At 35.4% G+C, this 27,178-nt stretch overlaps 2 protein-coding genes across 3 annotated transcripts in view; both read left to right on the top strand.

Annotated features, from left to right (window-relative positions):
* The window catches only part of LOC144440891 (cubilin-like), a 30,408-nt gene extending 16,341 nt beyond the window's left edge, over positions 1 to 14,067 (top strand). Inside the window, exons 8-17 of one of the 2 annotated variants that reach the window (XR_013481217.1) lie at positions 635 to 736; positions 1,951 to 2,298; positions 3,397 to 3,501; positions 4,481 to 4,720; positions 5,401 to 5,754; positions 7,505 to 7,676; positions 8,948 to 9,135; positions 10,139 to 10,270; positions 11,425 to 12,497; positions 12,574 to 14,067. Coding sequence is in view for 1 of the 2 variants with exons in the window: in XM_078130334.1 (XP_077986460.1) it covers positions 635 to 736; positions 1,951 to 2,298; positions 3,397 to 3,501; positions 4,481 to 4,720; positions 5,401 to 5,754; positions 7,505 to 7,676; positions 8,948 to 9,135; positions 10,139 to 10,270; positions 11,425 to 11,567 (1,784 nt within the window). In the remaining variant the exon portion in view is untranslated. Of the gene's footprint in view, positions 1 to 634; positions 737 to 1,950; positions 2,299 to 3,396; positions 3,502 to 4,480; positions 4,721 to 5,400; positions 5,755 to 7,504; positions 7,677 to 8,947; positions 9,136 to 10,138; positions 10,271 to 11,424 lie in introns of both variants that reach the window. The other variant, XM_078130334.1, reaches the window with a different exon arrangement.
* Positions 14,068 to 19,875: 5,808 nt separating this feature from the next.
* Positions 19,876 to 25,318, top strand: LOC144440607 (scavenger receptor cysteine-rich domain-containing protein DMBT1-like). The gene is made up of 6 exons (XM_078129993.1): positions 19,876 to 20,062; positions 21,173 to 21,277; positions 21,928 to 22,182; positions 23,177 to 23,515; positions 24,260 to 24,440; positions 25,114 to 25,318. The coding sequence occupies exons 1-6, from the start codon at positions 19,876 to 19,878 to the stop codon at positions 25,316 to 25,318; spliced, it is 1,272 nt and encodes a 423-aa protein (XP_077986119.1).
* Positions 25,319 to 27,178: the final 1,860 nt, after the last annotated feature.

The raw sequence follows: 27,178 nt of genomic DNA, 5'->3' as shown, positions 1-27,178 counted from the left end.
TCTCAATATCTCCCTTTGCATCTAATTCACTGAGGTCCCAAGATGAAATGTCAAATTTAACTGAAGTCACCTATACCGTCATTAACATCATGTCTTTGATAATGAATCAGTGAATAGGGAACTTGCAATCCAGACTGAGCATGCTCAGATGCAAAGGAGTATGGGATTATCTGTGGTTATCGTAATACCTAATCTGGAGCTACTGATAAACAAAAAACCCTCCCACAATGGTCAGGGTAACTATGATTTGATCATTCATGGTTGCAAACAATGTAACAGCAATGTTTACAATACCATTTCATTAATATTTATTAAAACATTTCCCATGATGCAACATTCAACATGGCGGGTTTGCAAGTTCCCAATTCTGCCCAATAATAAGTTGGGTTTTTATTGGCGGCAGTTACATAATGTCCAAATATGGTATATTTGTCAGGTCAGGATGCTATTTATACACTGTTTACACCGTTTTCATTTTAACAGTTGAGGGTTTACTCATTTGCATGAACAACTTCAGGTTCATGATTCGTTGAGCTAGATGGTGGTAAAGAGATGACTTGATACCGTGGGGTAGCATCTAGACTACTCAAATGATATATACTAATCTATTTGTGTTGACCTTACACTGTTACAGCACTTAGTCCTGTTCTCTCAACTCAAAACTACCTGTGGATCCGATTCAAGACTGATGAGGTTGTCAGCTATGGTAACTTTAAACTGTCAGTCAACTTCCAAAGTGAGTGAAAAACTGTTCTTTCATCTACTTCATCGTTTTTATTAAAGTTTTGATACATCTTTACTGAATTTCTTGCAAAAATATTGTGTTCAGTTTCATGTCAGAACAAATATCAAAAATAACCTAGTCATCACAGGAACCCCCCCCCCCCCCTTCACCCCCAACTTAAAAGTAAAAGTGGGGCTCCCTGTATGTAATATTCGTTTACAAAAATATGCTAATGAATTTATGAGGTCGTGCAAAGTCAGCATATCAGTTGCTTGAAACTCAGTATTGTATTTATCAGTTTTATTGATCCTTGCCTAGAGAGATTTTAAATAATCTTACCTGAACCTGACTAAGATGGTGACACACATGGTCAAGTTTATTTTTATCCTTTTCAGAAAAGTTGGCTAATTGACTAAAACTCTAATGTTTTCATTATTGCTGTTAATGTTGAAAATGCTCAGAAGTAAAACTCATAAAAGTTCTGCTACATCTATTGAAGAAAATTCCTACTTACTCTCACTTAACATCAAGAAAAAAATCTAGCATCACTATGCCATACAAATTTATTTAAAAATGAAGTGTAAATTTAGTCACTCTAGAATCCAATATGGCCACCAAATACTGTGTTAAGTGTATGCCAATTTAGAATCCAATATGGTAACCAAATACTATGTTAAGTGTATGCCATTTTAGAATCCAATATGGCCACCAAATACTGTGTTAAATCTATGCCATTTTAGAATCCAATATGGCCACCAAATACTGTGTTAAGTGTATGCCATTTTAGAATCCAATACGGCCACCAAATACTGTGTTATGTCTACCGGTATGCCATTTTTGAATCCAATATGGCCACCAAATACTGTTCAAGTCTATGCCATTTTAGAATCCAATATGGCCACCAAATACTGTGTTAAGTCTATGCCATTTTAGAATCCAATATGGCCACCAAATACTGTTCAAGTCTATTCCATTTTAGAATCCAATATGGCCACCAAATACTGTGTTATGTCTATGCCATTTTTGAATCCAATATGGCCACCAAATCCTTTCCTTGAAAACAAGATGATGAACCAAGACCAGCAAAGGAATAATTTGAATGAATTGAAAACTTTGATTTTTTGGAAAATTTGTCCCTGAGGCACATTCTAAGATATGATTATTGTAAACAGTTTTCTTTCATGCCATATGTCATTAAATTTTTCATATTTTTTTTTTTTACTCAGCTATGGGTAGACAATACTTACATGAACTACCCGATCAAACATTCAAAATCAATGTTACAACTGATTCACTCCCCACCCAGTACTACAGTTTCTCATCAGCTTCAACATACACTGATTCCTCTCAAAATCAAGTCCAGTTGATGTTTGACAAGTGTAATCTAACAAAAGTGGGTTCTGCAGTGACCTTTTATGATGGAGACAGTGAACTTTCACCCCAACTGACCCAGTTTACTGGGCCACAGTCGGATTGTCCTACTGTGTACTCCAATGGACCAGAAATGTATGTTGTTGTTGATGGCTTCAAGAAAGGAGACTCTATCAAGGGTACATTCAATGCAATTGCACCAGGTAAGTGTGAGAATTTTACGACTGTTGGATGAAAACCCTCAGTAGCTATAACTAGAACTTCTTTTTTATTATTACATTTCTGTATTTTTTACTTGTTGAGGTACTTAGCTGTCTATGTCACTGATCTATGACTATGATATCTCTGCTGTCTATGTCACTGGTCCATGACTATGATATCTCTGCTGTCTATGTCACTGAACTGTGACTATGATATCTCTGCTGTCTATGTCCCTGAACTGTGACTATGATATCTCTGCTGTCTATGTCACTGGTCTATGACTATGATCTCTCTCCTACACTCAGCTTGATATAGTACATTTGTACCTATCCAAACTGATTAAAGGTAAACACCACTCCAGGATATAAAGGCATTTGCATAAACTGTGGGTTCTAGTCATGAGTCCTAAGTGCGTATCCATTCAGAATACAATATATATCATGAATATTCATTGTTCAACCATATATAATATTTCTGCTGACTCCCAAGACTCAAGAGCCCACAGCAAAGATAAAGGCACAATATCAATTGTTTCTCTGAAATTTACTGTAATTCTAAGTGATGTAAAATTATGAAATGATACTCCAGAACCCATAGTTTATTGAACACAATTAGCAGAAAACAATCAATCTTAATAATATCAATACATACTCACATAGTGGAAATTGCATTTAGTTGAGAGGCTATCCGTGATTTTGGATCTGTGCACCATGTCTATGAGAAGTCACGAACCAAACGTTGTCTGGGCAAGTGAGTATACCCCAAACTTGTTGGAATAACGTAAATGTCAGTGTATTAAGCAACATCCTGATGTGATAAATGTACCATATTTTGATACATGATGTTAATTGCTATGTTTGAAAAAAAAACCATGAAATTTCATCTCGGCTGCTTGTTCCACTAGACATAGTGACTGATATCTCCAGATTCAAAGCCATGGACAGCCTCAAGACTAGAAGTGTATGGTCACAACCCAACTCTTGAAATTTCTATTTGTTGTTGTTGTTGTTACTTTAAATACAGTATAAATGTTTTGAAACACAACAGACCTAACAAGGATGCTATTCTTTCTTTGTTTTTAATTGTTTTGTTTATCTTAGGTTGCCATGGTTCCTACTTTGATTCAAGTGGTACATTCAGTCTGAGTAACGAAAGATTAAAAGATTCACCCATGTGTAGTTGGACCTTGAAACCAACAGCTGAAGGTACAGAAATATATTGAACACATTGCCTGGCCTATATTCGGGCTATAGCACCCGTTTATTACACCCGAGGGACTGTGAGTTACCAGAATCACATGCTATTTCCCGAGGCCAAGGCCGAGGGAAATAGCATGTGATTCTGGTAACTCACAGTCACAAGGGGGTAATGAACGGGTGCTATAGCCCGAATATAGGCCAGGCAATATGTGTTTTATAATATACCTCATGCTGTGAACTCGTGGTGGCAGACGACATCGTCAGAAGCCGCCATTTTGACCTGCTGTGAACGCGCGGTGGTCACGTGACCATGTAAAAGTTGATGGAACTATTTCCCTAGGGAAATAGTCATTCTATTTTCCTATCACGTGACTGATTCTAGCGAATCATGGCACAGCATTATCACTAGGTATATTATAATAAATTATATTGGGCAAAATATATCACATGTACATTGCATAGCACATGTCATATAGAACTTCAAACGAGATTTGAAAGTCGAGTAAGTTTCGGAAGTGCTATTTGATAACCTGAGATGTGTATTCAAGTGGAGAGTTAGATGGTATTCTCAATATTTTTCTTTATTCAGCCAAGGAAAATACAAGTGACCTAAGGGGTCTTTGTGACTATGAGTCGTTAGACAAGTAGTGACAACCTTTTGGTCATGAGTATTTTCCAACTGAATGAAGAAAAATAGTGAAGTATAATATAAATTATACCAGCGTCAATAATATCAAAGAAAATCGGGGGAAAGAAATGGCAATTTTGAGCATTTTGACTCATATTTCGAACACAGCAGAAGCAACGACATAGACACATGTTTTCATGACGTAGAACGACCAGCGTATATATTCCATATTTTTTTGTTGAACCTGGTTTGTGCATGGTATAATAATCACTAAGCAATATAAGTGTACCAAAGGCAGAAATAAGCATGACTATATATTTCCTTTAAATGATTATCATTTGTTTTTTTTCTCAACAGAGGGTGTCGTTTATGTGAGTTTCTCACAAATGAAAATGAACGAGGGTGACGAACTCATTGTGTATGATGGAGAAACAGAGAAAAGTCCTATAATTGCAACTATGAATAGTTCTCTGCATAGATCCCCTATCATCTTTTCAAGTAACCACTCTCCTGGTCCGATGTTTGTGCAGTACAAAAAAACACAGACTGTTTCTACCGATGATTCTCTGTTCTTGGCAACATATGAGCTACATGGAGGTAAATAAATGTATCTCTTGGAATTATTTGTGTTGGCCATAGTAGTTGTGGTGTTCTGTGCAATCATACTTTTCATGAGTTTAGAAAATGAAAGTACATCCGAAAATACCACAGTCACAACTGCACTTAGCCTAAGCACCAACATACTGGCTCGCATGAGTTATAGAGTTCTGTTATTATTTATGTTTAGCCAAAACAGCCATTTTTAGCACAACTAAATACTAAAGTAATTCAGTAGTGCTATTCCTGTCACGAAATGTGTGTATCTGTCTGTCTGTCAGTCTGTTGTGTGTGTGTGTGTGTGTGTGTGTGTGTGTGTGGCTTTCTGTCTGTGTGTGTGTGTGTGTGTGTGTGTGTGTGTGTGTGTGTGTGTGTGTGCGTGTGTAAACAACTTAAAAGTCAAAAACTGGCTGACCAATTGCCTTTAGATTTGGTGGCGACATTACTTTGAGTATCTAGATGAAAAGGGGTTCAAATGAAAGTGACCACATCAGTAGTTTTCAAGTTAGGCCCAAAAGAGTGAGTTTCTATCAAAACAGTCCTTTTACACTGTGGAAGTCTATGAATTGTAGCTGAAACATTTCACTAGGCTAAATATCACTATGGAAATGAAATTCGAGTATACTACAGATTATATGCACATTCAGAAATTAATATAGTTTTCGTGTTTTTTTCACAAGGTTGTCAAAAGACTGTAGCTCTGGACGACAAACACACAAATGGCAAAATGATGTCCCCAAACTTTCCTAACTATTATCCATTCAACGCTGTATGCTGGCACAAACTGAAGAATGATGATGGCGACTTTATGCATCTGTACTTTGATACTTTCAATCTATATGACAAACACCAGGTGCAAATCATTAACAATACAGACAGAACACCAAGTGAATTTGGCACTTATTCTGGAGATGTCCTTCCTAATGATATTGTCTTTAAAGGCAGTGAAGTACAAGTCAGTTTCAGTAGTGTGGTTACTGACAATGCCGACTTGACTGTAAATCAAGGTTATCAAATTTCATACACTCTGCTAGGTAAGTGTCAAACAAGACCACTACAACAGCAAATGCCAAATAATATTTCAGAGATAACAGGATGAGTAAGCATGGTAGTAAACATTTGAAAAAATTTAATTATTCATACAGTTGTAAAATAACACCATTGATACCATTTTTTTATTAAATTGAACCCCATGCTGTATTGAGATTAGGCCAAATAAAAATAATTGTTTAGTTCCAGTAATCTGACCCAACCTAGTTTTTTACTTCCCAACCTAAACTCTTTTAAGGTAATTCTTAAAAAAAATTATCGAAAAATCGAAAATATTTGCCAAGTCACACGAGAAATAGTGAGTTTTGAAATGTCATCGCTTCATGTGACCCATAACGCAAAGACCATAGTGAAGGGCTCTCGATAAACGATGGAAAATGTTATCTGAACTTCACCAAGAAAAGAGTTATGAAAAACAATTAAAACTAAAAATCCTACCTACCCACCCAATTCTGAAATTGGGTGTTATTGGAACCACACAATTTTTTATTTGGCTTTATGGTTATTCAACTAATAGCATGTTAAGAGTCAAACAAACCTTTGTAAATAGCAAACCTCATTTTAAGCTAATCAAAGTTTGGGCTGAATTGTAGAAATTATCTGTGAAGGACTAGACTCTCTCACAGTCCTCGAATCTTCACATAAATAGCTAAAACTTGGGTTGTTTTGTATGTATCTACTGCGTAATTGTACTCATATACTACTAAACTTACTAGTATTCCAGTATCCCAGTATCCCTGTACTGTGCGCCCTCATTGATCACATAGGGGTAACATTTTGTTGATGTTTTACACTAAGATTTTCTTGCATGTCATTGGCCGGTGTATGTCCCACTTTCACTGTTTACAAATGCAGTGGATCAGTGTCAGTAATTTCACCACTGAGGATAAAAGTAGTCACAGTGATCAATGCCATATAACACATACAAATGGACTCATAATAGTCTTTAATAAAACAGTACAATATATCAATAGGGAATCCTTGCAATCCAGACTGAGCATGCTCAGATGCAAAGGACTATGGGATTATCTGAGGTTATCGTATTACCTAATCTGGAGCTACCGATAACATAAACCTCCCACAATGGTCAGAGTGACTATGAATTGATCATTTGTGATTAAAATAAAAAAATATTGTTAAAAAAATATTGTTCATAATACTAATTGATTAGCATTTATTATCACATTTCCCATGATGCAACATTCAACATGGCGGGTTTGCAAGTTCCCTATTACAAATCAATATTAGATATATTAATAGAAGGTATATGTAACATGTTATAACATGGAAATTTTCCCTAAAGACTTATTTTCACTTGTTTTGCAGGAAAACAAAAATGCAAAAATTACTGGTGACTAAAGTGCCTTGTGGTACATGAACACAATGTACTAACCTGGTAATTTAATAGTGAAAATTGATCTTTTCTAGTAGCGAAAATATCTAGGTTTACAATATTTTAGGGCTAAAAGTGGTAATCTGTATTAAACTAAGGTCTGATTTTTTGGATTAATGTCTGTGTACACAGTTCACAATAAAGATTCTTGATAAACGGAGTCGAAATGGTAAAAACCTTCAAAGACCATAGAGAGAGACAGACTGTACCCTTTAAAATACAACATTTTGGCCTACTTGGTAGTCAAACTTTCAGAAAATCAAGAATCTGAGTTGAGAAAAATTGTTTCCTTATGGACATGCATTTTATGCTAATGAGTTTTATATGAATTATGTCAACAGATTGTGGTGGTAATTTGACTAGTAAGACAGGCAACTTCACAACAGTTGGATATCCTGAACCACTTACTAAATCTACTACATGCATTTGGATTATTACCATTCCTCCAAAAGATGGCAAGAATGTCACCATTATTGATCTCAAGATAAACTTTGTTGACCCGAAATCAGAGAAGTATGTGTAATATAATTATTATCCCTCAATATTTTTCTTTGTTCAGCCAAGGAAAATATGAGTGACCTAAGGGGCCCTTGTCACTACACGTCTAGCGACTCATAGTGACAACCCTTAGGTCACGAATATTTTCTGGCTAAATAAAGAAAAGTATTGGGTAATAATATCATTATACCATGCCAGTAATATTTTCTTAAACATCGGGGAAAGTAATGGCAATTTTGAGTATTTTGACTCATATTTCGAACACAGCAGAACCAATGATGTGGTTCTATCTCAGAGATAAATTTCTTATTTCCTGGAGTGACATTCCCCTTTAAAAACTAAATTTCATTGAAAAAGGTAACTACCAGGCAGTGCTTTGAAAGCACAGCAGTCATAAGATTCATGCACAGACCATGGGATCCCGTGCTATGAAAATCGAGACGTCACTCAAACAAAATGTCATCTCTGAGTACAAATTTACATGATTCACAAAAGACATTTCCCTCCCTTCTGTGCCTAGCCTGTACATTTTGTGGTCTGGAAAATAAAACAATAATTCACTTATTTTATGATTGTGAAGTTATTAACACAAACATCTTTACAAACTGGGGCAAATACTTATGTGTGTGATCTATGGTTTCAGCAGAGCAGCTTCTTTTGGGTGATACGTTATTACCAAGTCTATTAAACTTTCTTCTGTTAGTTGCAAAGAAATGGATTTACATAAGTCGTTGTAATGAGAAGGTACCAGACTTCACATCTTTTAAATCTTTTGTACACAGGATACAAAAAAAACAACTGAATTTTTTCATTGCCAATCATAAAGACAAACTCGATAAATAACTGAAAAAAAATGGGGTAATTTTCTCAGGTTCTTTGTCCAATGACAGTATAAAGAAATTACTTTCTAAAATGGAACACTTTCCAGCAAGATGTTTCCAGTGAGGTTATCTACTTATTCTGACTGCAAAGAATGAAAAAAAGACATTTCCACACATGTGAACTCACGAATGCAAAAAGGGCATAAATAAGGGCAGCATTACTAGGGGTAGTGTGTTTCTCATCGTAACACCGTAAAAATAATACATAGATCAATCAGTTACAAATTTAAAAAGTGAAGAAAAATGTAACTCTGTGTGTTTATGTGGATGGTACTTTGAATTCATAATCATACTTAAACAGTTAAGGAGAAAAATACACTAAAGTCTCATCCACCTTAACAACTTTCCCCAACTCACAAAGAGGGTGATCATATATTAAATTCAGTGATGTATTCTTGATTGCAGTAACTACATTGAAATCCGTGATGGACCATCCCAAAGATCTGACAAAATTGATTTGGACCAAACACAGGTTGGAACAACTCCACAAACAATTCTGTCCAGATACAACTATCTGTTTGTGAAATATGTCTACAAGGCAGATGGAAATGCTGGTAAAGGCGTGCCAGCTAATTTCTCCTATGCTACACATGGTAAATAAATTTTTATATGATTGGATAAACTCAACTTATCACATATGTACCGGAGATTACTTGCACTGGTGCACATGTATAATAGTGGTATTTTCACTGCAGTGCAATACCAAAAACATTATTGCATACGTGCATACAAATGAGGACATGATCGTTTCTACACATGAAATTACGTGATCTTAATGATTTTAATGATTTTTATGAAAATTTGCAATTTCAGATAAATGTATGTAATAATAACATAACCCCATGCAACATGCGTTCCAGTGTGGGTACACTGGGGTAGTTGCACTCTTCTTTGCTGTGTTTTCTGCTGACTTTCAGAATGCATGCCAAGAACACTGCAAACACTCGTGCTGATACCTTGAGTATTCTACACTTGAACTCCTGTTTCATGGGGTTCTGTTATAATATGCCCCTAATCCCCTATAATGGTTTTGGTTTGCAGTCATTCATACAAGGAGTGTAATGTTTAATGCAATGACAAAAGACAGTCTGAATCGAAAGTTTCATAAAAATAGATGGTTTATCAAATTAAAATTGCAACCAAAAGTTAAAATATGAAATACTTGAGTTACATGTACATAACAAATTTGAAGTTGAATTCATAGTCATATTGTTCTGATATGAAGGAAACATTATGTGCAAATATGCAATTGCCAGTTTTAATACCAAATTTTATACCAGAGTCTGATTTATCCTTTCACCTCTTTCACCATTTCAATTCTACACTGATTGTCGTTTTTATCACCAATTGTCTACTGTTTTCAGCTTATCCCTGTTCAAATTCTCCATAATTTTACTGATGTGCATTATTTATTCATCTTTATTGTCAGATTATTTGTTGTGATATGTGATTTGACTTGTGTGTTTCAGTACGGGCACGTCAATGTTCCCAAGGCGATTAATCTGATATTATCTTGATTTTATGTATCAAAAGAAAAAACTTGCCATTCAGTTTGAAACGCTTTTCCATGTGCAATTTCTCTGTTGTTTCTTTCAGTGTGTAATGCCACATGTAAGAACAATGTGTGTATGCATAGAGCCTGGGTTTGCGATGGTATTGACCAGTGTGGTGATATGAGTGATGAACAAAACTGTCCTGGAAAAGTTTGTCCCCAACAAGAGAGCAAATGTAAGTCGTTTAGTCAAAATATACAAGAAAGTTTTATCATCTCTTCTAAATACTCATTAAATACTATTAATGAAATAAAAAGAATATTATACCATGATCGAGCCAAGTTGACCAAAAAATAAAGAATATATACTCTGGTTGTTCTACATTACGACAACTCGCATCTATGTCACTTCAAGGCGTGACTGGTTCTGCTGTGTTAGAAATATGAATCAAAACAATTGAAATTGTCATTACTTTAAATATTAGGGATTAAAATTATTATAAATACATAAAAATCATAAAATGATACATGTGATTAATATTTTTTTTATTAATATCTGGATAACTATAATCGAAGCTCAACTTGGTGGCGATTTATTTATTTGGAGGGGTGCAGATGAGCGCTATTAGCCAGTAAAAATAACCATGTAACTTTCCTCATTTTGCAACATAATGATGATTTGTGAAACATCTCTGGAACCCTAAGACATTGAGACTTCATTCAAGTGTCTACTCCTATCATGATGCTGTACTATAAGATGTTACCTTTCTGCTAGTGTCATTGTATTTGACCTCAACCTTGACCTTCATGGACATCCTCAACCTTGACCTTCATGGACAATGACTGAAATCAGCCATGTTTGTTGTAAAAAAAATAACTTTTATACTGTATAACTCAAAAACTGTGTAATACTCGGAGCCTGCACGCAAGTGTCTACTGTAGACATGCATCAAGTGAAAGAAATTTTCTGTTATGATCTTCATTATTTGCCAAGTTCAGAGATGACACTATTTAGATGGTATTCCTCAATATTTTTCTTCATTCAGCCAAGGAAAATATGAATGATCTAAGGGGCCTTGTCACTACGAATCATGAGATGAGAAGTGACAACCCTTAGGTCACAAATATTTTCCGGGTGAAGGAAGAAAAGTATTGGAGAATAGCATAATTATACCAGCGCCAGTAATATGAAAGAAAAATCAGGGAAAGTAGTCATGGCAATTTTGAACGTTTTGACTCATATTTCAAACACAGCAGAACCAGTGACGTCAATGCACATTGTCTTGACGTAGAACAACCAGAGTGTATTCCATATTTTTTGTTCTAAATGGCTTGTGCATGGTATAAGAGGTGTTACATTGTGATATCACTCTGTCTGTTTCCTCCTCAGCTGTTGCTGGACCTGTCATTCTTGCAATCGTCCTGACGTTCATAATCACCATTATCATCGTCATCGCTACACCTCGAGTCAAGACCTGGTACCAGACCAGGAAATATTCTGCTATGGATAGTGATGTCACTGAAAGAATTTGAGGCAATTCATCATGTAAATGTGACCCTTACAGGTGCCTTTACTTCAAAGAAGCATAGATTGAGATAAAAGTGTCCAATCACCTTATTAGTAGAATTATTAGTAGAGTAAGGGGAAAGTCATTTTGTAGAGCTTGTAGTAGACTAGAAAATGAAAACGTACTTATTTACCATTTATGACCTTACTGTTCAGTAATGCTATAAGACTGGTAAAGTGTCTGTCTGTCTGTCTGTCTGTGCAGTTGTATTTTATATGTGGACAAGACTACTAGGCCAATTATCATTTAAGGAGATGTTATTTTTGGTGTCTAAAGTGGAGAAGTTGTTGAGAATTATTGCACCTGGCCATAGGTGAGCTGTTTATTGCACATAGGTAAAAGAAATATTGTCTAAAAATGTGTCTTTTGGTCAAAGCACTTTTGGTCAAAAGCACTGTGCAAATTAATCCACACATGAGACAAACAAGATAGGAATTACTTACACCACACCATCAGTTGTGCTAGAATGCCATTGGCATGGTTGAGATTTTTTTTTTTTTTGAGAACACTAAATACTAGGCAACAAAAGTACAAATATTTGCATTACAATCAAGTGTAAAGATATCTGCTTGAGAAGTTACAAAAGGAAATTTTAGCAGAATGTTTAATGTTTTGCAGGAAGGAGTTAAACGGTGAATGACCGTTCAAGAACATATTCATGGTGAGAAAAATTGCAGCATATAGTATATGACTATCATTCATGTCATCAGTGAATTTTAGCGATTTTAGTATTTTCCACGTAACTGTAAAAGTGTTCATTTGTGTGTATTCGGCTTTGAAACCATAAATGATCGTTTGGTGACAAGAAGTAGTGAGTATCACTTTTATAAAAAAAAAAAAAAAAAAAAAAACACCCCTGCTCTTTGTCAGTGTTTTTGTTAAGGGTGGTGGGCAGGTAAAATCTACCCGAGTTCCTCTGTCATTTTACTGGGGTTCCCTACCAGGGATTTTTTGTTAACTATGGTAAGCAGGTAAAATCTACCTGAGTTTCCCTGTCATTTTACCAAGGTCCCCTACCATTGTCTTTGTGAAGGGCTCTAAGCAGGTAAAGTCTACCTGGGTTCCCTTTTGATTTTACTGGGGTTCCCCACCAAACTTACGGGAAAGTATGCCTGTTTTACCATAGTTCCCCCATTCTGGTAATGGGGTTCCCCGACCTTAGCAAAAAACACTGGCTCAAATACTCGATGACAACTGAATATGTGTCATGATGAGTACTGTATAAGGGTTACAAATATGTACTATCCAGATTATAAGTAAAACATTTTAGACAAATTAATTCATTTTTAACTATTCAAAAATCTTTTATTAGCTAGATATTGACAAATGTTGCTAAATTTATATGTAGTTGTGCAGTTGTTATTTTTGACCTTATGATGTAATATCATTTTGTTCTACTTAATGTTTTTCAGTACTCATATATCGGTGTTTTTAACAAAACTGCAAGTAGTGTGTTTGTCTGTCAGTGTCTGTCTCTCATTCTGCCTATCTGTCAGTCAGTCAGTTTCACTATATGTTAGAGTGTCTGTCTGTCTGTCTGTCTGTCAGTCAGTGTTGTCCATCAGCCAGTCTGTCTTATCTCTCAGTCTGCCTATCTGTCATTTAGCAGTCTCTCCAAATATATGTCTTTGAATGACTACAATTTTAAGAATTGTGTTTGTGTTTGGGAGGAATGTTACATTGTGTATCAAATAATCAATTTGTACAAGGCAAAGTAATCAAACCTATGTTGTTCAAAATTGGGTAAAATGGTTTTGCTAAAAAGATTGAATCATTTTCTAATGTTCTTAGTAATTTCTAGAATCTTTATTTTGAAAAAAGAAGTTTGAATTTACCATTTTTAAGACAGCAATATTTTAGCATTGTTACTTAAACCGTAATGCCATAAAATTCTTGTAACATCAGCATGATTTAAATAGGGAACTTGCAAACCCGCCATGTTGAATGTTGCATCATGGGAAATGTGATAATAAATACTAATAAATTGGTATTGTAAGCAAGACTGTTACACTGTTTGCAACCATGAATGGTCAATTCATAGTTTACCGTGACTATTGTGGGAGGTTTTTTTATCGGGAGCTCCAGATTAGGTATTACGATAACCAAGGATAATCCCATAGTCCCTTGCGTCTGAGCATGCTCAGTCTGGATTGCAAGTTCCCTATTGTTCAGCGTTGGATATGATCAAACATGGAAATTTTTGTGCAGATTTTTCACAATATGACAACAACCCATGGTGTGTGACTGACTCTTCACGTTTCATTCGTGAGGTTCAGTAATTATTACATGTTTGTCCAAAACTGCAAATTTCCTGTATAATCATACCATGCAATCACACGATTTCGTGTACAAGGAACAATCATGCCCTGGTGCATATAATTTGCATACACATATGCAACAACGTTTCGGTATAGCAGTGCAGAAAAATGCCACTATTGTTCGTTCACACACACACACACACACACACACACACACACACACACACACACACACACACACACACACACACACACACACACACCAGTGCAATCACTGGTACATATGTAATAATATGTTCATTCTAAACATACTAATAACATAACCATCTGTTTTATATATAAGAATTATGATACAAACATTATCCAAACATATCTATGTTAATCAGATTGACGTTCAAAGAAAACTGGTTTTCTATCATTTAATAATGAGAATGGGGAAAAGTCATATTGATTAGATAAGATTGGAGATTTTAGTTATACAAGTCAGAGTAAATAGTATATGAATGAGACTTGCTCCCCTCTTTTCTTAAAGTGGCCATATGGATGAGAATTTGGTATTTATTTTGGATTTTTATTTGATAAAACAGCTTCACTATGTTTTTCTACATGAAAAAATAATGTGAAAGAACATATACTAAGTCCATGTTCATAACTCAAAACATTGCAAAAAGATGCACAAAGTGTAAAAAGTTTGTTATTGTACGTACAATAACAAACATTTTACACATTGTTTAATGTTTTGCCCTTTATTGAGATGTGAACATGGACTTGGTATATGTTATTTCGCATTATTTTTTCAAGTAGAAAAACATAGTGAAGCTGTTTTATCAAATAAAAATCCAAAATAAATACCAAATTCTCATCCATATGGCCACTTTAATATACCATTTCACAGTTAGCATTGAAGTTCCAGCCATTTTGCAAGCAACGGTTGCAAGCGGGCATCTCAGATTTCGCAAAGTGTGGGCTAAAATTTTGTCATAGCAACTGATTGTATGACCATGCCCAAAGCCATGAACAAAATGTGTGTAAAAGAACTTTGTTCTTAAAAGATCATTACAGTAGTGGTCAGGGATATTTTGATTTCTGGTAGTCACTAATACAACTGCCGACATCAGGCCGTGGATGAACAAAACCTGTTACAAACGGGGAAAGTAAAAAATTGAATTGTATTAATAACACTTGGTTCCACATATTGGAACAGCAGAGACCCGAATTACACACCATGGTTTGATAAAAACAGTTGTATGGCCTCTTTATGTGTACATGAAATGGCAGGGGGAATGGGAATTTGTTTGTGACCATGAACTATTATGTAAAGTGGTCAAAAAAAAGTTCATATCAAATAATGGAATGAAATACAAGTCTCTGTACTTCCAACATGCAAGTATTATTTATCCAATTAAATTGTTTACTTAATAACTTGGATATGGCGCATTGCTTGATTCATTATCAACATATCAGTAAGGAATATTTTTGCTATGATCCACTCAAAGTGTTGTGTTGTTTGTGTTCACTTAATAGTGTGTTTGCACTGGGCAAAGGTAATCATTCATTGCATGTGCCTTTAAGCATAGCACAGACAAAGGTAATTTAGTGTGCATTTATCCCTAATTGTGTAGTGTAACAATTTTATGACTGTAGAATAGATATCGATACCTGACTCCATTTTATATGGGAGTGTAGAAATAATGAAGTTTATGATTGTTCCATTTTTTCTTTTACTCTTTCAGTGTTCTTAGATTTTAGATTGATGCTTTGTTAAATGTTGGTGTTTGAAGTATAAATTCCATGACTCTTTCACAGTGGCCAGAAATTACCGCTTATACTTAATTCCAGTATCATATTTAGCAGTATTATTTTTGTGTGTGTGGTATTGTAGCTTTTTTTAATACATGTATTTCAATAGGCTGTAAGGTATGCCATGACAAGGTACCCTCATGCATTGGCTAACCCCTTTTGGGAGCAAGCCGTTGAAGGTGGAATGACACAGCATATCTTACAATTCAATGTTTGAAAGACAAATATCAAAAATCTGCAAGTTTTTAATCTGTTTATGGTTCAGATATTTGTCATTCACAGTGCTTGTAATATTCAGATTTCTATTTCAAGAAATGGAATGTTTTAAAATATTTTGTGGTTTTGTACTTTGTTTTATAGCCTTACAAGGTAAGCTTCGTATATTTTGGAGCGTCTGTAAAAAGTCATGCTTGTCAAGTCTCAGTTGTCAACTGGATCTTACATATATATATTTACATATAGTAGTGAAATTAAGAACAAAATTGAAGAATTGAATCTCCTAAAATGAAGAATGTAAAACTTGAAGGCACTTAAAAAAAAAAGACAAAAACACAAAACATAATCATAATATTGAAAAAGTATATGACAAATATTGATTAAAGTGGCACAAGCTGAGTCTACTGTAAACTTTTACTCAAGTGAAAATACACAAAAACCTTACTTGAATTATTCTAGTATAATGTTAATGTTGGTGCATGCCTTCTGTGACATAAAAATTGTCTTCTGGCATTGTTAGAAGAGTTTATTACAGAGTAGGGAGTGCCTTGACGTTTTGTATACATACAAAAAATTATTGCTAACGGTGGTTAAGTGTGTTTAAGTAAGTACAATACTATGAGTACCTTTTAAATATGCATTACAAACTATGGCTAAACACAAATAAACTCAGCTTGTGCCCCTTTCGCAATAAATAGTAAATATGTAAGCATAAAACAGTCATACAGAAATGAAAATAACATGAGTACAAAAATTTTGACCAATACGCACTACATACTAATTCTTTATATATTTACATTTCTACTTTAAAAGTAAAATATGTATCAATCAATCTCATTTTGTGTTTGATGTTCTACATGAAATTATGAATGTTCACATATAGCTGTTTCAGAAAACAAAACAATTCTCATTGTCGTTATCCCAAAGGGTAGTACTCTGAAGGAATGAGAAACATACCTTATTATAAAACCTGGAAAGAGAGTGTGGAATTCTTACAAATTAGATGTCTCAGTTTTGCTAGAGAATGGTATCAGTATTAGCCTAGAATCCATGCGGATGTGGGGTTTTGAATTCCTTATTTCCCCCAACACATAGATTGGGAAATCAAGATTCAAAATCCTTAATGGCCTGAATTCTAGACTATGTTAGTATTTTAATGAAAGATTTTCTTGTAATCAAGTGTTACTTAAGTGGTGTGTTACTTTGCCAAGCTTTTAGCTTTCCTTTATTCGGAATAAATAATGGTATTCACCACATTTTGACTTCTTGTCACAATTTTGTTTTATCAGTTCATCAAGAAAAGCTGCTCCATTACCCATACGACAGTTTGGCTATGTGAGAAATATCACTATTTTGAAAACACTAAGTTCTGAAACCTGTGGCACACCATCATATGTTACATCTTTCTGTCAAGATTCAAAATTACATTGTCGTAAAAGCACATTGTCAACTGTGTGGAAGAATCAGAGAATTTTTATCCGCAACAGAAATTGCTAGATTTAAGCTTTATTTCGAAGAAGAAGAAGAAGAAAAAAAAAAAAAAATCTAATTGTAAGCCAGCATGTACCGTACTGGAATGTATGTAACATGCATAGACGTAGTACCACTACTACTAAAATATCGTTTTTATTTTGAGTTATTTGTCAGATATGACAATACAATATCACCAAGTGGAGTCATGATGGGTGAATGGTTAGCGTGACCGGCTTGGAATCTACAGGTTGCATGTTCGAGCCCTGTCGCTGCCTGCTGTTTGTTTCTGAGTGGCTAAAGTCCTTGGGCAAGATTTGAACCACGACTGTGCCTCAGTCAACCCAGCTGTATAACGCGACGGGGGACCCGGTAGGATGCAGGTTGCAATGTGAAGGCTTTAATCCTATGGATTGTATGCTCCCTGGGGAGTTGAGGAAGACTAATGGGCCGTTGTGCTGTTCTGATCCGAGCCAGGGGTAATAATTGTATAGCGCTTTGAGCACGGAGTGGGAAAGCGCTATATAAGAACCCAACATTATTATTATTATTTATTATTAAGTGAGATCCTACGAGTAAGTACTATTATGCACTAGACTCTCTCACAGTCCTCGAAGCTTCGCATAAATCACTAAAACTTGGGTTGTTTTGTATGTATCTACTGCATAATTGTACTAGTATACTAGTATCCCAGTATCCCTAGCCCTGTACTGTGCGCCCTCATCGATCACATTTTGTTGATGTGTTAGGCAAAACCGGGACTTCGCCTAACACATCAACAAAATGTTAGCCCTATGTGATCGATGAGGGCGCACAGTACAGGGATACTGGGATACTAGTGACTCATGAGTACAATTATGCAGTAGATACATACAAAACAACCAAAGTTTTAGCTATTTATGCGAAGCTTCGAGGACTGTGAGAAAGCCTATACTATGTACCTAAATAACCACATGCACTCTAGCACAGTACTACAATAGTTCTTGATTCTTAGATTTCGTTTTTCTTGGGCATAGGCTTGAACCTGACAATGATGTTTGTCACTTATAAATACTTTCTATATATTTTGACATTGGATGGGAAAATGTTTAAGACACCATCACCAGCACAAGTCTTTGATGGTTGCCGCCATTTTTTTTTAAATCAGAGAAAACTGGTATCTGGTTTATGGGTTTTCAGTTGATGATTCCCGGTTTTAGTATCTGGTGTACTTGTTTCAATATTTGGTTCTCGTCTCTAGACTACCCCTGACCTTTGTGCAACATAATATGTGAGGTATTTAAATGACATTGAATGGGAAAATGTTTAAGACACCATCACCAGCACAAGTCTTTGATGGTTGCCGTCATTTTTTTTTAAAATCAGAGAAAACTGGTATCTGGTTTATGGGTTTTCAGTTGATGATTCCCGGTTTTAGTATCTGGTGTATTTGTTTCAATATTTGGTTCTCGTCTCTAGACTACCTGATCTTTGTGCAACATAATATGTGAGGTTTTTAAACCTAACTTCATTCAAACTAGAGTCTACTAGATACGCGTCGTATCGTCCATTCATGATTCAGTCAGTAATGCAGTCCACAATATTTGCAAGCCTACAAGGACACACAGGATCATAGATTGCCAACACGATTTTTTAGAAATTGTTGTTTAGGTGCAGTGTGGCCTACGTGTATATAGACCCCAGCATTCATATTGTGTCATAAAATAAACGTCTTATATCAACATCCAGTGGCACATACTTTATTCTGTGTAAGGGATGAACCATTTGATTTCGGAGGGGGTGGGTAGGAGGATTTTGAGAGAGAAAATCTGTCGGCAGGTGGAGGAAAATAAATAATTTGATCCATAATAGCTTGGGAAAAAAATTGTTCAAACAGACAGAAAGTAAAAAAAAATTAGCCAAGTGATCAGTCAGCTCCTCATGCATTTTTTTACCATCTATCTATCTTAAATAGAAGCATGGATTGTTAACTGCTACAAATGTACATAGTATTGCTACTTATACAGAACAAGTTAGTTGTGAACCAGTGACATGTAGGTATAGTTATGAACCACACATGACAAAAATGGTAAGGGAAAAACAAATTTGCATTGCTTCTGCATATGGAAAAAATAATTTGATGCAGGACTGACAGTAGAAAAAAAATTGCTGTCACAGTGATGGGAAAAAAATTGCCGCCATACCACCCCCCCCCCCCCTCGAAATCAAATGGTTCTCCCCTAAGTATATATAATATATTATCCAATAATCCGTGTCACATGTCAGTCACTTGTAGCGTCAATTTTGATATATGATTTGAAAACAAAAGAGTTGGCAGACATGAAGGGTGACGTGGGAGTGTTTTAGACTGCCAAATAATATTAAAGACGTTAGTCTTTACAGCACAACTCAGTGCCGAATGGTACTGTTCAACGATAGGAGCATATACTGCACATGCATTTCAAGAAAAATATGCATTTCGTACATATAGTAGTTGCCTTGTTAGCAGTGACAGCTGTCTTCGGTTTGGATTGCAACTATGACTTGACGATGAACGATACAAGTTTCACTTCCCCAAACTACCCGGCTTCATATGAAGACAACATCGCTTGTACCTGGACCATTACATTTGATGAAGGTTCTACCATCAATTCTGTGTTCACTGATTTCAACATAGACGGAGATGGCGATAGTCTTCTTATATATGACGGACGTGTTGAAGAGGAACAATTAATTGGTAATTTCACAAAAAATGGCCATGGTATGTTTGATTATATACATAAACTAAAGATCATTTCTTCGTTGACCGCGTTTAGAAACACCCTTTACACTGACATATATTGTCTGCATTCCTATCTGAGAATTACTGTACCAGGCTTACAGTTAATATAATACTGAATTACAAAGTGTGTGCTTTTCGATTGTAAAACCAAAGTGAAAGTGTCAACCTTCACCTTTGACCTCACGGTAGCCATTTTGAATAACATACTGTTTATCTTGCCCTTTGACCTGAGATATCAGCCATAAATAATATTGTTCTTATGTCAAATTACAAACTGACTTATGTGTTGGCTGCTTCTAGCCACTCGTATACCTTACCACCTCAGATTATTTGGCTTACATGTTATTTGGCGAAGTAAAACGAAACGTTACCATTGGAAACCTCATTTCATGGTGTGGGCAATTTTTACATTTATGTTATTGTATGTTTTATGGTCTCTCCATTCAGTTTCACGTTGCCATGGCTTTGTTATTATTGTGTGTGTGTGTGTGTGTGTGTGTGTGTGTGTGTGTGTGTGTGTGTGTGTGTGTGTGTGTGTGTGTGTGTGTTGATACTTCCCCCAACTTTGTTTGTATTCTCGAAATTATAGCTTTGTCTATTGAGACCTTCAGCGTATTGTCTTCAACAAACATTTTGACTGTGAAGTTGACCAGCACCAAAAATACATACCCTTCAAGCAAACGACGATTTGTAGCATCAGTTACCACAGGTAGTAAGTATAATAACTCCATACACTTATTAATCATAAAAATTGGCTGGAACACTGTGGCAGCGTCGTGTTCACACATTACATCTTTCACATCAGGGCATATGTAGATCTGTTGGGAAGTTATTTTGTATTATTTTTGGATTATATTTCACGAATGAAACGGTCCTTTCAATATGTTGCCTGAATAATTATGGACATATTAATCAGTGAAACGTGACGAACTAATTTCGTTATCAGTATATCACATATATATACCATACCATACCATACCATACAAAAGGTCATAATATTCTTGTACTAAAACTTACATATGATGAACAGAAGTCATTCACAATGTTTCTGTTTCAATTTATTAGGTTGCCAATATATCTACCTTGATGCCTATGGAACTTTCACTTCAAGTAACAGTGAGTTCAGTGGATCAGATACCTGCAGTTGGATGGTGAATCCAACAGGAAAAGGTAAGTATGTTTTCTCGTCCAAGGAGACATTCAAAGTTAATACGGTGACGTCGCTGATGTGTTTTGGGGTTTTCATGGGTTTAATTACCATGTCTCCTCAACTTACTCAGCCAGAGGTTTCTTTGACTACAATTGTTGCATCTTGAAGAGTAATAAGCTTATATCTTTAGATCTGTTTGCCTGTATTTTGTAGACTTTCTATATGTCGTTGTGAAAGAGTATTTTTATCCCAACTCTCAGACTCTGTGCACCTCGTTTACCGTCTGAGTCATGTAGAATTGTCACTTGCTATTTTGATGTTATGCTTGAACTCACAAATTGATATTATTTGGGAAGTTTTGTCTTCATTGTCATCATTTTTTTTAAAAACATTTCTGTTGTTTTTTCTGCTTGGGGTACTTTCGACAGGGGTTTTTCTTTTAAAGTGTAAAGTTGGATACATGTGTTCAGTAATAACCATGATTTGCAAAATATTTAAATAGCAATAGCCGTTCTGGAATGCAACACAGTAGAACTTTTATGCTTAGGTTAGGCCTAAGATTGTGATAGCCACCTTTCCAATAACAAATGTTGTTTACTTTTGATTGTTTATTTTGAATGAAACATTTGACGCAGTGTTATCATTAATTAATGTTGTCCTTTTTCATCAGATGGTGCTCTTGTACTGACCTTATCACAGCTAAGCATGAAGAGTGGTGACCAAATCACCGTATACTACGGGAAAACGGTCGAAAGTCCTAAAATCGCGACTATTGACAGTTCTTTGCGTACGACACCTATCATTTTCTCAACTGACAATACTGCAGGACCACTGCTTGTCGAGTATACGAAAGCAAAGTCCGTAACCAATGATGATGTTGATGAAGATGGTTTGCTGTTTCTAGCAGTGTATGAACTGCACGGAAGTAGGTTTGGCTTTTCAACTACACGCATCTTACTCTGCTCTGTCTGCGTCAACTTGGATCAAGGAATTCTGACTCATTTCTGATTAATATATCTGTTGAAATTATGACGACAAAAGATGGATGTACCTGTTAGAACCCCAGGATTATTAAAACATTCATGTCTAGGCTAGTAGACCACATGGCGCTCAGGCTTAGTTAGTTATGTTTATGAAAACAAACAAAGATAATAAATAAATAAATAAATAAATAAATAAATAAATAAATAAATAAATAAATACCCATATGTTCCAACTCTATCGACAATTAATTTCTCTCTTTATCAAAATATCTTCTTACACAGACGACTGTCTTCTAAAATCGATAATAATTTTCTTGGTTTTACAGTACTAAGTGTACTTCTAGATAGTTCTGGTCACATTAGTTTACAACTATACTTATTAACTGTCTATACACTGTGTCGTCATTGTCTGTTGTCAGTCCAATGTTGTCGGCAAATTTAGCAATTGAGCCTGACTCTTGCGAATTTCTACAATCAGCTGTATATAAGGAAAATAGAAAGAGAGACAGTACTGTTCCCTGTGGTGCCCTCGTAATTGCGTATGGAGTGTCGGAGGGCATACCTGGATAAACCTTCACGTACTGTGATCGATTTGTAAAATAGTACAGTGTCCATAAGACAGTTGAAATATTGAGATTCATATTTAAAAGTTTTTTTCTGCTAGTAAATGTGGCTGTATCGTATTGAAAGCGCTTAAAAAGTAAAAAAACATGCAAGGCGTACAAATATGTTCTTGGATTCTTACTTCGTTTGAACCCAGACCACTAAAAGAATGTTCTTTTAGTCAGTTATTTTAAAAATTGAATAAAAAACAATGACTATGTAACAATAAAAGATGAGACATCATTGTTTATAAATCTTGCACCCTCATAATATGACTGCAGATTATATATCACTCTATTCATGTGTACGGTAACGTCTTGATTTTCGTTCTAGGTTGTCAAAAAGAAATATCTGCTAAACCAAATGGACAGCTGCATTCCCCGTACTTCCCGAACTATTATCCAGTCAACGCTATGTGCTGGCACAAACTCAAGATTGGAGGTGAAAAACTGGTTCATCTGTACTTTGATACTTTCAAAATATACGACAAACACCAGGTGCAGATTGTCAACAATACAGAAAACTCAATTGTGATTGGTTCATATTCTGGAGATGTTCCACCCAATGATATCATCTTTGAAGGCACTGATGTCGAGATACGGTTCAGCAGTGTAAATGAACATACGGACTTGACAGTCATGCAAGGTTACAACGTGTCATACACTTTGCTTGGTAAGTTATCAGATCAAATTATCTATTAGCAGTCAACATTATAGAGAATTATTCCCTTCAAGTCCAACCATACCGTTCTCTTAATGAATAGCACGCAATCTAAGAAACCAGCCATCACCCCACATAATCAACCCACCCAGTCAGAATTATAGCGAATGGTGTGTTGATACTTGTGCTCCACCACTGAGTCAACATTTAGGAATTGTCATTTTATGTAGAGAATCCATGTACTGACCTAACCGTTTGGAAGATCTTGAAGAACCAAAGCATTATGACTATGTCTATTTCTCCATCACCTTCTTTGAAGCCAAGTCATTGAAACTCATATAAGTTAGATTGCATTCAAACGGCTAACCTGATTGGCTCCATATCGACAACTCAGTGCCAAATGGTGTTTGTCGTTACGTTTACTGTAATTTAAAGATGATGACACCCTGTGGACTCTGTGGATGCTAGTATAAAAAAACTCTTTGATTTGTCAGTTTGCTGAAGGATAATGACAGATTGTAAGCCTTTGAGGGCGATCAAAGATACGTGAATTGCAATGACTTTCATTCAAGGCAGATGATGGAGAGAGAGATATCTTAATCATAATGTCTTGGGTGGCTAAAGTGGCTTGGAAGAACTGAACATTTGAGTATTTTTCAACATCGTCCAAAAGTAGCCAACATTTGAATATATTTGCATATAGCACTACACAGCCTATTGCCAAATTATCTTTTGATTATCATTTCTATTTTCTAGACTGTGGTGATAATTTCACCAAGGGTTCAGACAAGTTTTCAACACCTGGTTATCCTAAAGCCCTAAATACTTCCACAACTTGTCTCTGGATCATTAGTATCCCTTCCAAAGACTCTAAAAGTGGCAACGTCAGCATAATTGATTTTAAGATTGATTTCATTGTAAGCAAACAAACAGCAAGGTATGTATTATATCATACTGTATTTATTCTTGTCCCATGTGTGTTTAAGGAATGGAAATATAACAGATGTGTCAATAATATTTCCTTCTCAATTTGCATCATACATCATTGTGGGTTAATGGCCTTTGACTACAATAAACCTTCCTTCGTGTTGATGTTGTTGTTGTTGTTGTTGTTGTTGTTGTTGTTGTTGTTGTTGTTGTTGTTGTTGTTGTTGTTGTTGTTGTTGCTGCTGCTGCTGCTGCTGCTGCTGTTATACTTTATTGTCGTTCTATTTCGGTTAAACTCAGAATATGACGTTGCGTTTGCACAAACTCGCAATATTGGGGAGGCACTACTTTTTCTTGTACATTGTTCACGGGTCATGTAAGGCTGACTAGCCCGGCAACTATCTGGAATGTTCCTACGTGACACGATGGCACGATAATATTTGTATATTGTTGAGGCATGTAATGAAAATCTCGTTATGCGTATAGCTTAATTACTTCTCTCTCTTCTTTAGACAGAGTACTTCGCCTACACATTATATATATATATATATATATATATATATATATATATATATATATATATATATATATATATATATATAATCATAAATACGTATGTTGTTTCAATTAATACAAAAATTATAACACTGTTATTATAAATCTTCGACATTTTCTCTTGACAGCAACTACATAGAAATTCGAGATGGGCCATCCCAGAGATCCGAATTGATTCCTATGTCCGAACTTGAGAATAAAACGGTTCTGTCCAGATATAACTACCTGTGGGTAAAGTATGTCTACTCGGCCGACGAAAACACTGGTGGCTTGAAAGCCAATTTCAGCTATGAAACCTACGGTAAATACTATAACATGGTTCACAACTATTAAAACATCCCATGTATGCTGTTTAAACTTTTAAAGATACACAGAGAAGATTTATTAACACCACCTGAACACATAAACTGTGACTTTTTAATAATTTGTTTATAATAATATGTTCAGCATACTGTGATACATACATACATACATACATACATACATACATACATACATACATACACATACATACATACATACATACATACATACATACATACATACATACATACATACACGCATACGCACATGCATAAATACACACACACACACACTAGATTAACCCTAGGAAGAGTTGGTTTCTCCTGCGTTTGGTTACAGGAAATATTTTATTTTAGAAAGTGTCAGTTGACATGTAAACATATAATCCGTACATCAGCCTGATTGAAAAGGGTAAATGAATAAGAAAGATGGTATCATTTTCACCTCATTCACTTCCAATGGTAAAGACACCTGTTAGTATATAATGTGCTTTATTTCTTGTTCATGAGCAAATTCATATTGCATCACAGCGTCAATCCAAAGCATACACATAGACTGGGTTTCTATGTGGTGGCCATGTGTAATTTCAAGTTATGTGCTTTCATTTCAGTGTGTAACACCACTTGTAAGAATGGTATTTGTATGCATATTGACTGGGTATGTAATGGTATTGACCAGTGCGGTGATAACAGTGATGAACAACACTGTCCTGGAAGTGTTTGCCCAAAACAAAGTAACAGTTGTAAGTTTCTTTTTGACCAAAATATTTTCTTAGGGAAAAAGCAACTGCTGAGAAAGGAAAAAAATGATAATGTGTGTCCTTGATATCGAAGATAATCGCGTCATGTGTCAGAGATTTTATGTTCATCTAGATGTTCTATGCGACAAGGGACATATAAACACAGGGATTGGAAGTTTGCGCCCTCTAGCAACAGATCATGCGACCTGTATTGTCATGCTAATTTATATGTTAATTTATGTTCATACGTCCTTGATGCGACCAAAGCTAAGCTTCAATGTTCAATTTAATGTCTGGATTTACACGTGTGTGTATGTATAACACCTGATCTATTGTGACTTTTTCTGTCCTTAGCAAATGTGATAAATTCAGTGTAGCTTGTGTTTTTAATAGAGTTCGATAATCAACACCCCAGTTCAAAACTCTTACTCCCAAAAATTCAATTTGGCCCATTTTAGATCGTAATCTATACTCTCATTTGCATAAGTATGACATTCCATGAACTGGGCCAATTTACAGTTTCACGGATTGGGTGTAACATATACTCTGCGAAATAGAATTGTAGCCACTGGTTGCAAAGTCAAAATACATTAATATCTGAAATGTAATACAATGGGCCTGTCTTTCAATGACTTGCCCATATTGTGACGTGTGAAGTTCCGTATACTATAACATATTTCTTGAAAGAAACTTGAGGTAGATTATCAGTCAGCTTTCTTTACTCTCTTTTATTCATTAGCAAATGCTGGAACAATCGCCATAACTATCGTGTTGACCTGCCTCATCACCTGTTTGATTGCGATCGTTGGTTGTCAAATGAGGGCATGGTGCAGAAAGAAAAGATACTCTGGGCTGACAAACGAAGAAGCGTAGTTGGGAGCCTAGGGAGCTAGGATCGTGCTAGCTTTGCATTCAAGCTGCATGCATAATCAAACTATACAATTGAAGTAGCCACCAAATAATGATGAAATTATCAAATAATGATGAAATTATCAAATTGAAATAGCCACCAAATAATGATGAAATGATCAAATAATGATGAAAAAACTACTTGATAATGATGAAATCATCACATAATGATAAAATAACCAGTTAACATTAATAAAATCATAAAATAATGGAATAACAACTAAATGAACCCGTAAAATAAT

Source organism: Glandiceps talaboti, chromosome 10, assembly GCF_964340395.1.
Source record: "Glandiceps talaboti chromosome 10, keGlaTala1.1, whole genome shotgun sequence".
Classification (NCBI taxonomy): domain Eukaryota; kingdom Metazoa; phylum Hemichordata; class Enteropneusta; family Spengelidae; genus Glandiceps; species Glandiceps talaboti.
Note: the sequence above shows the minus strand (reverse complement) of the source record. Positions and strands in the feature narration are given on the sequence as shown.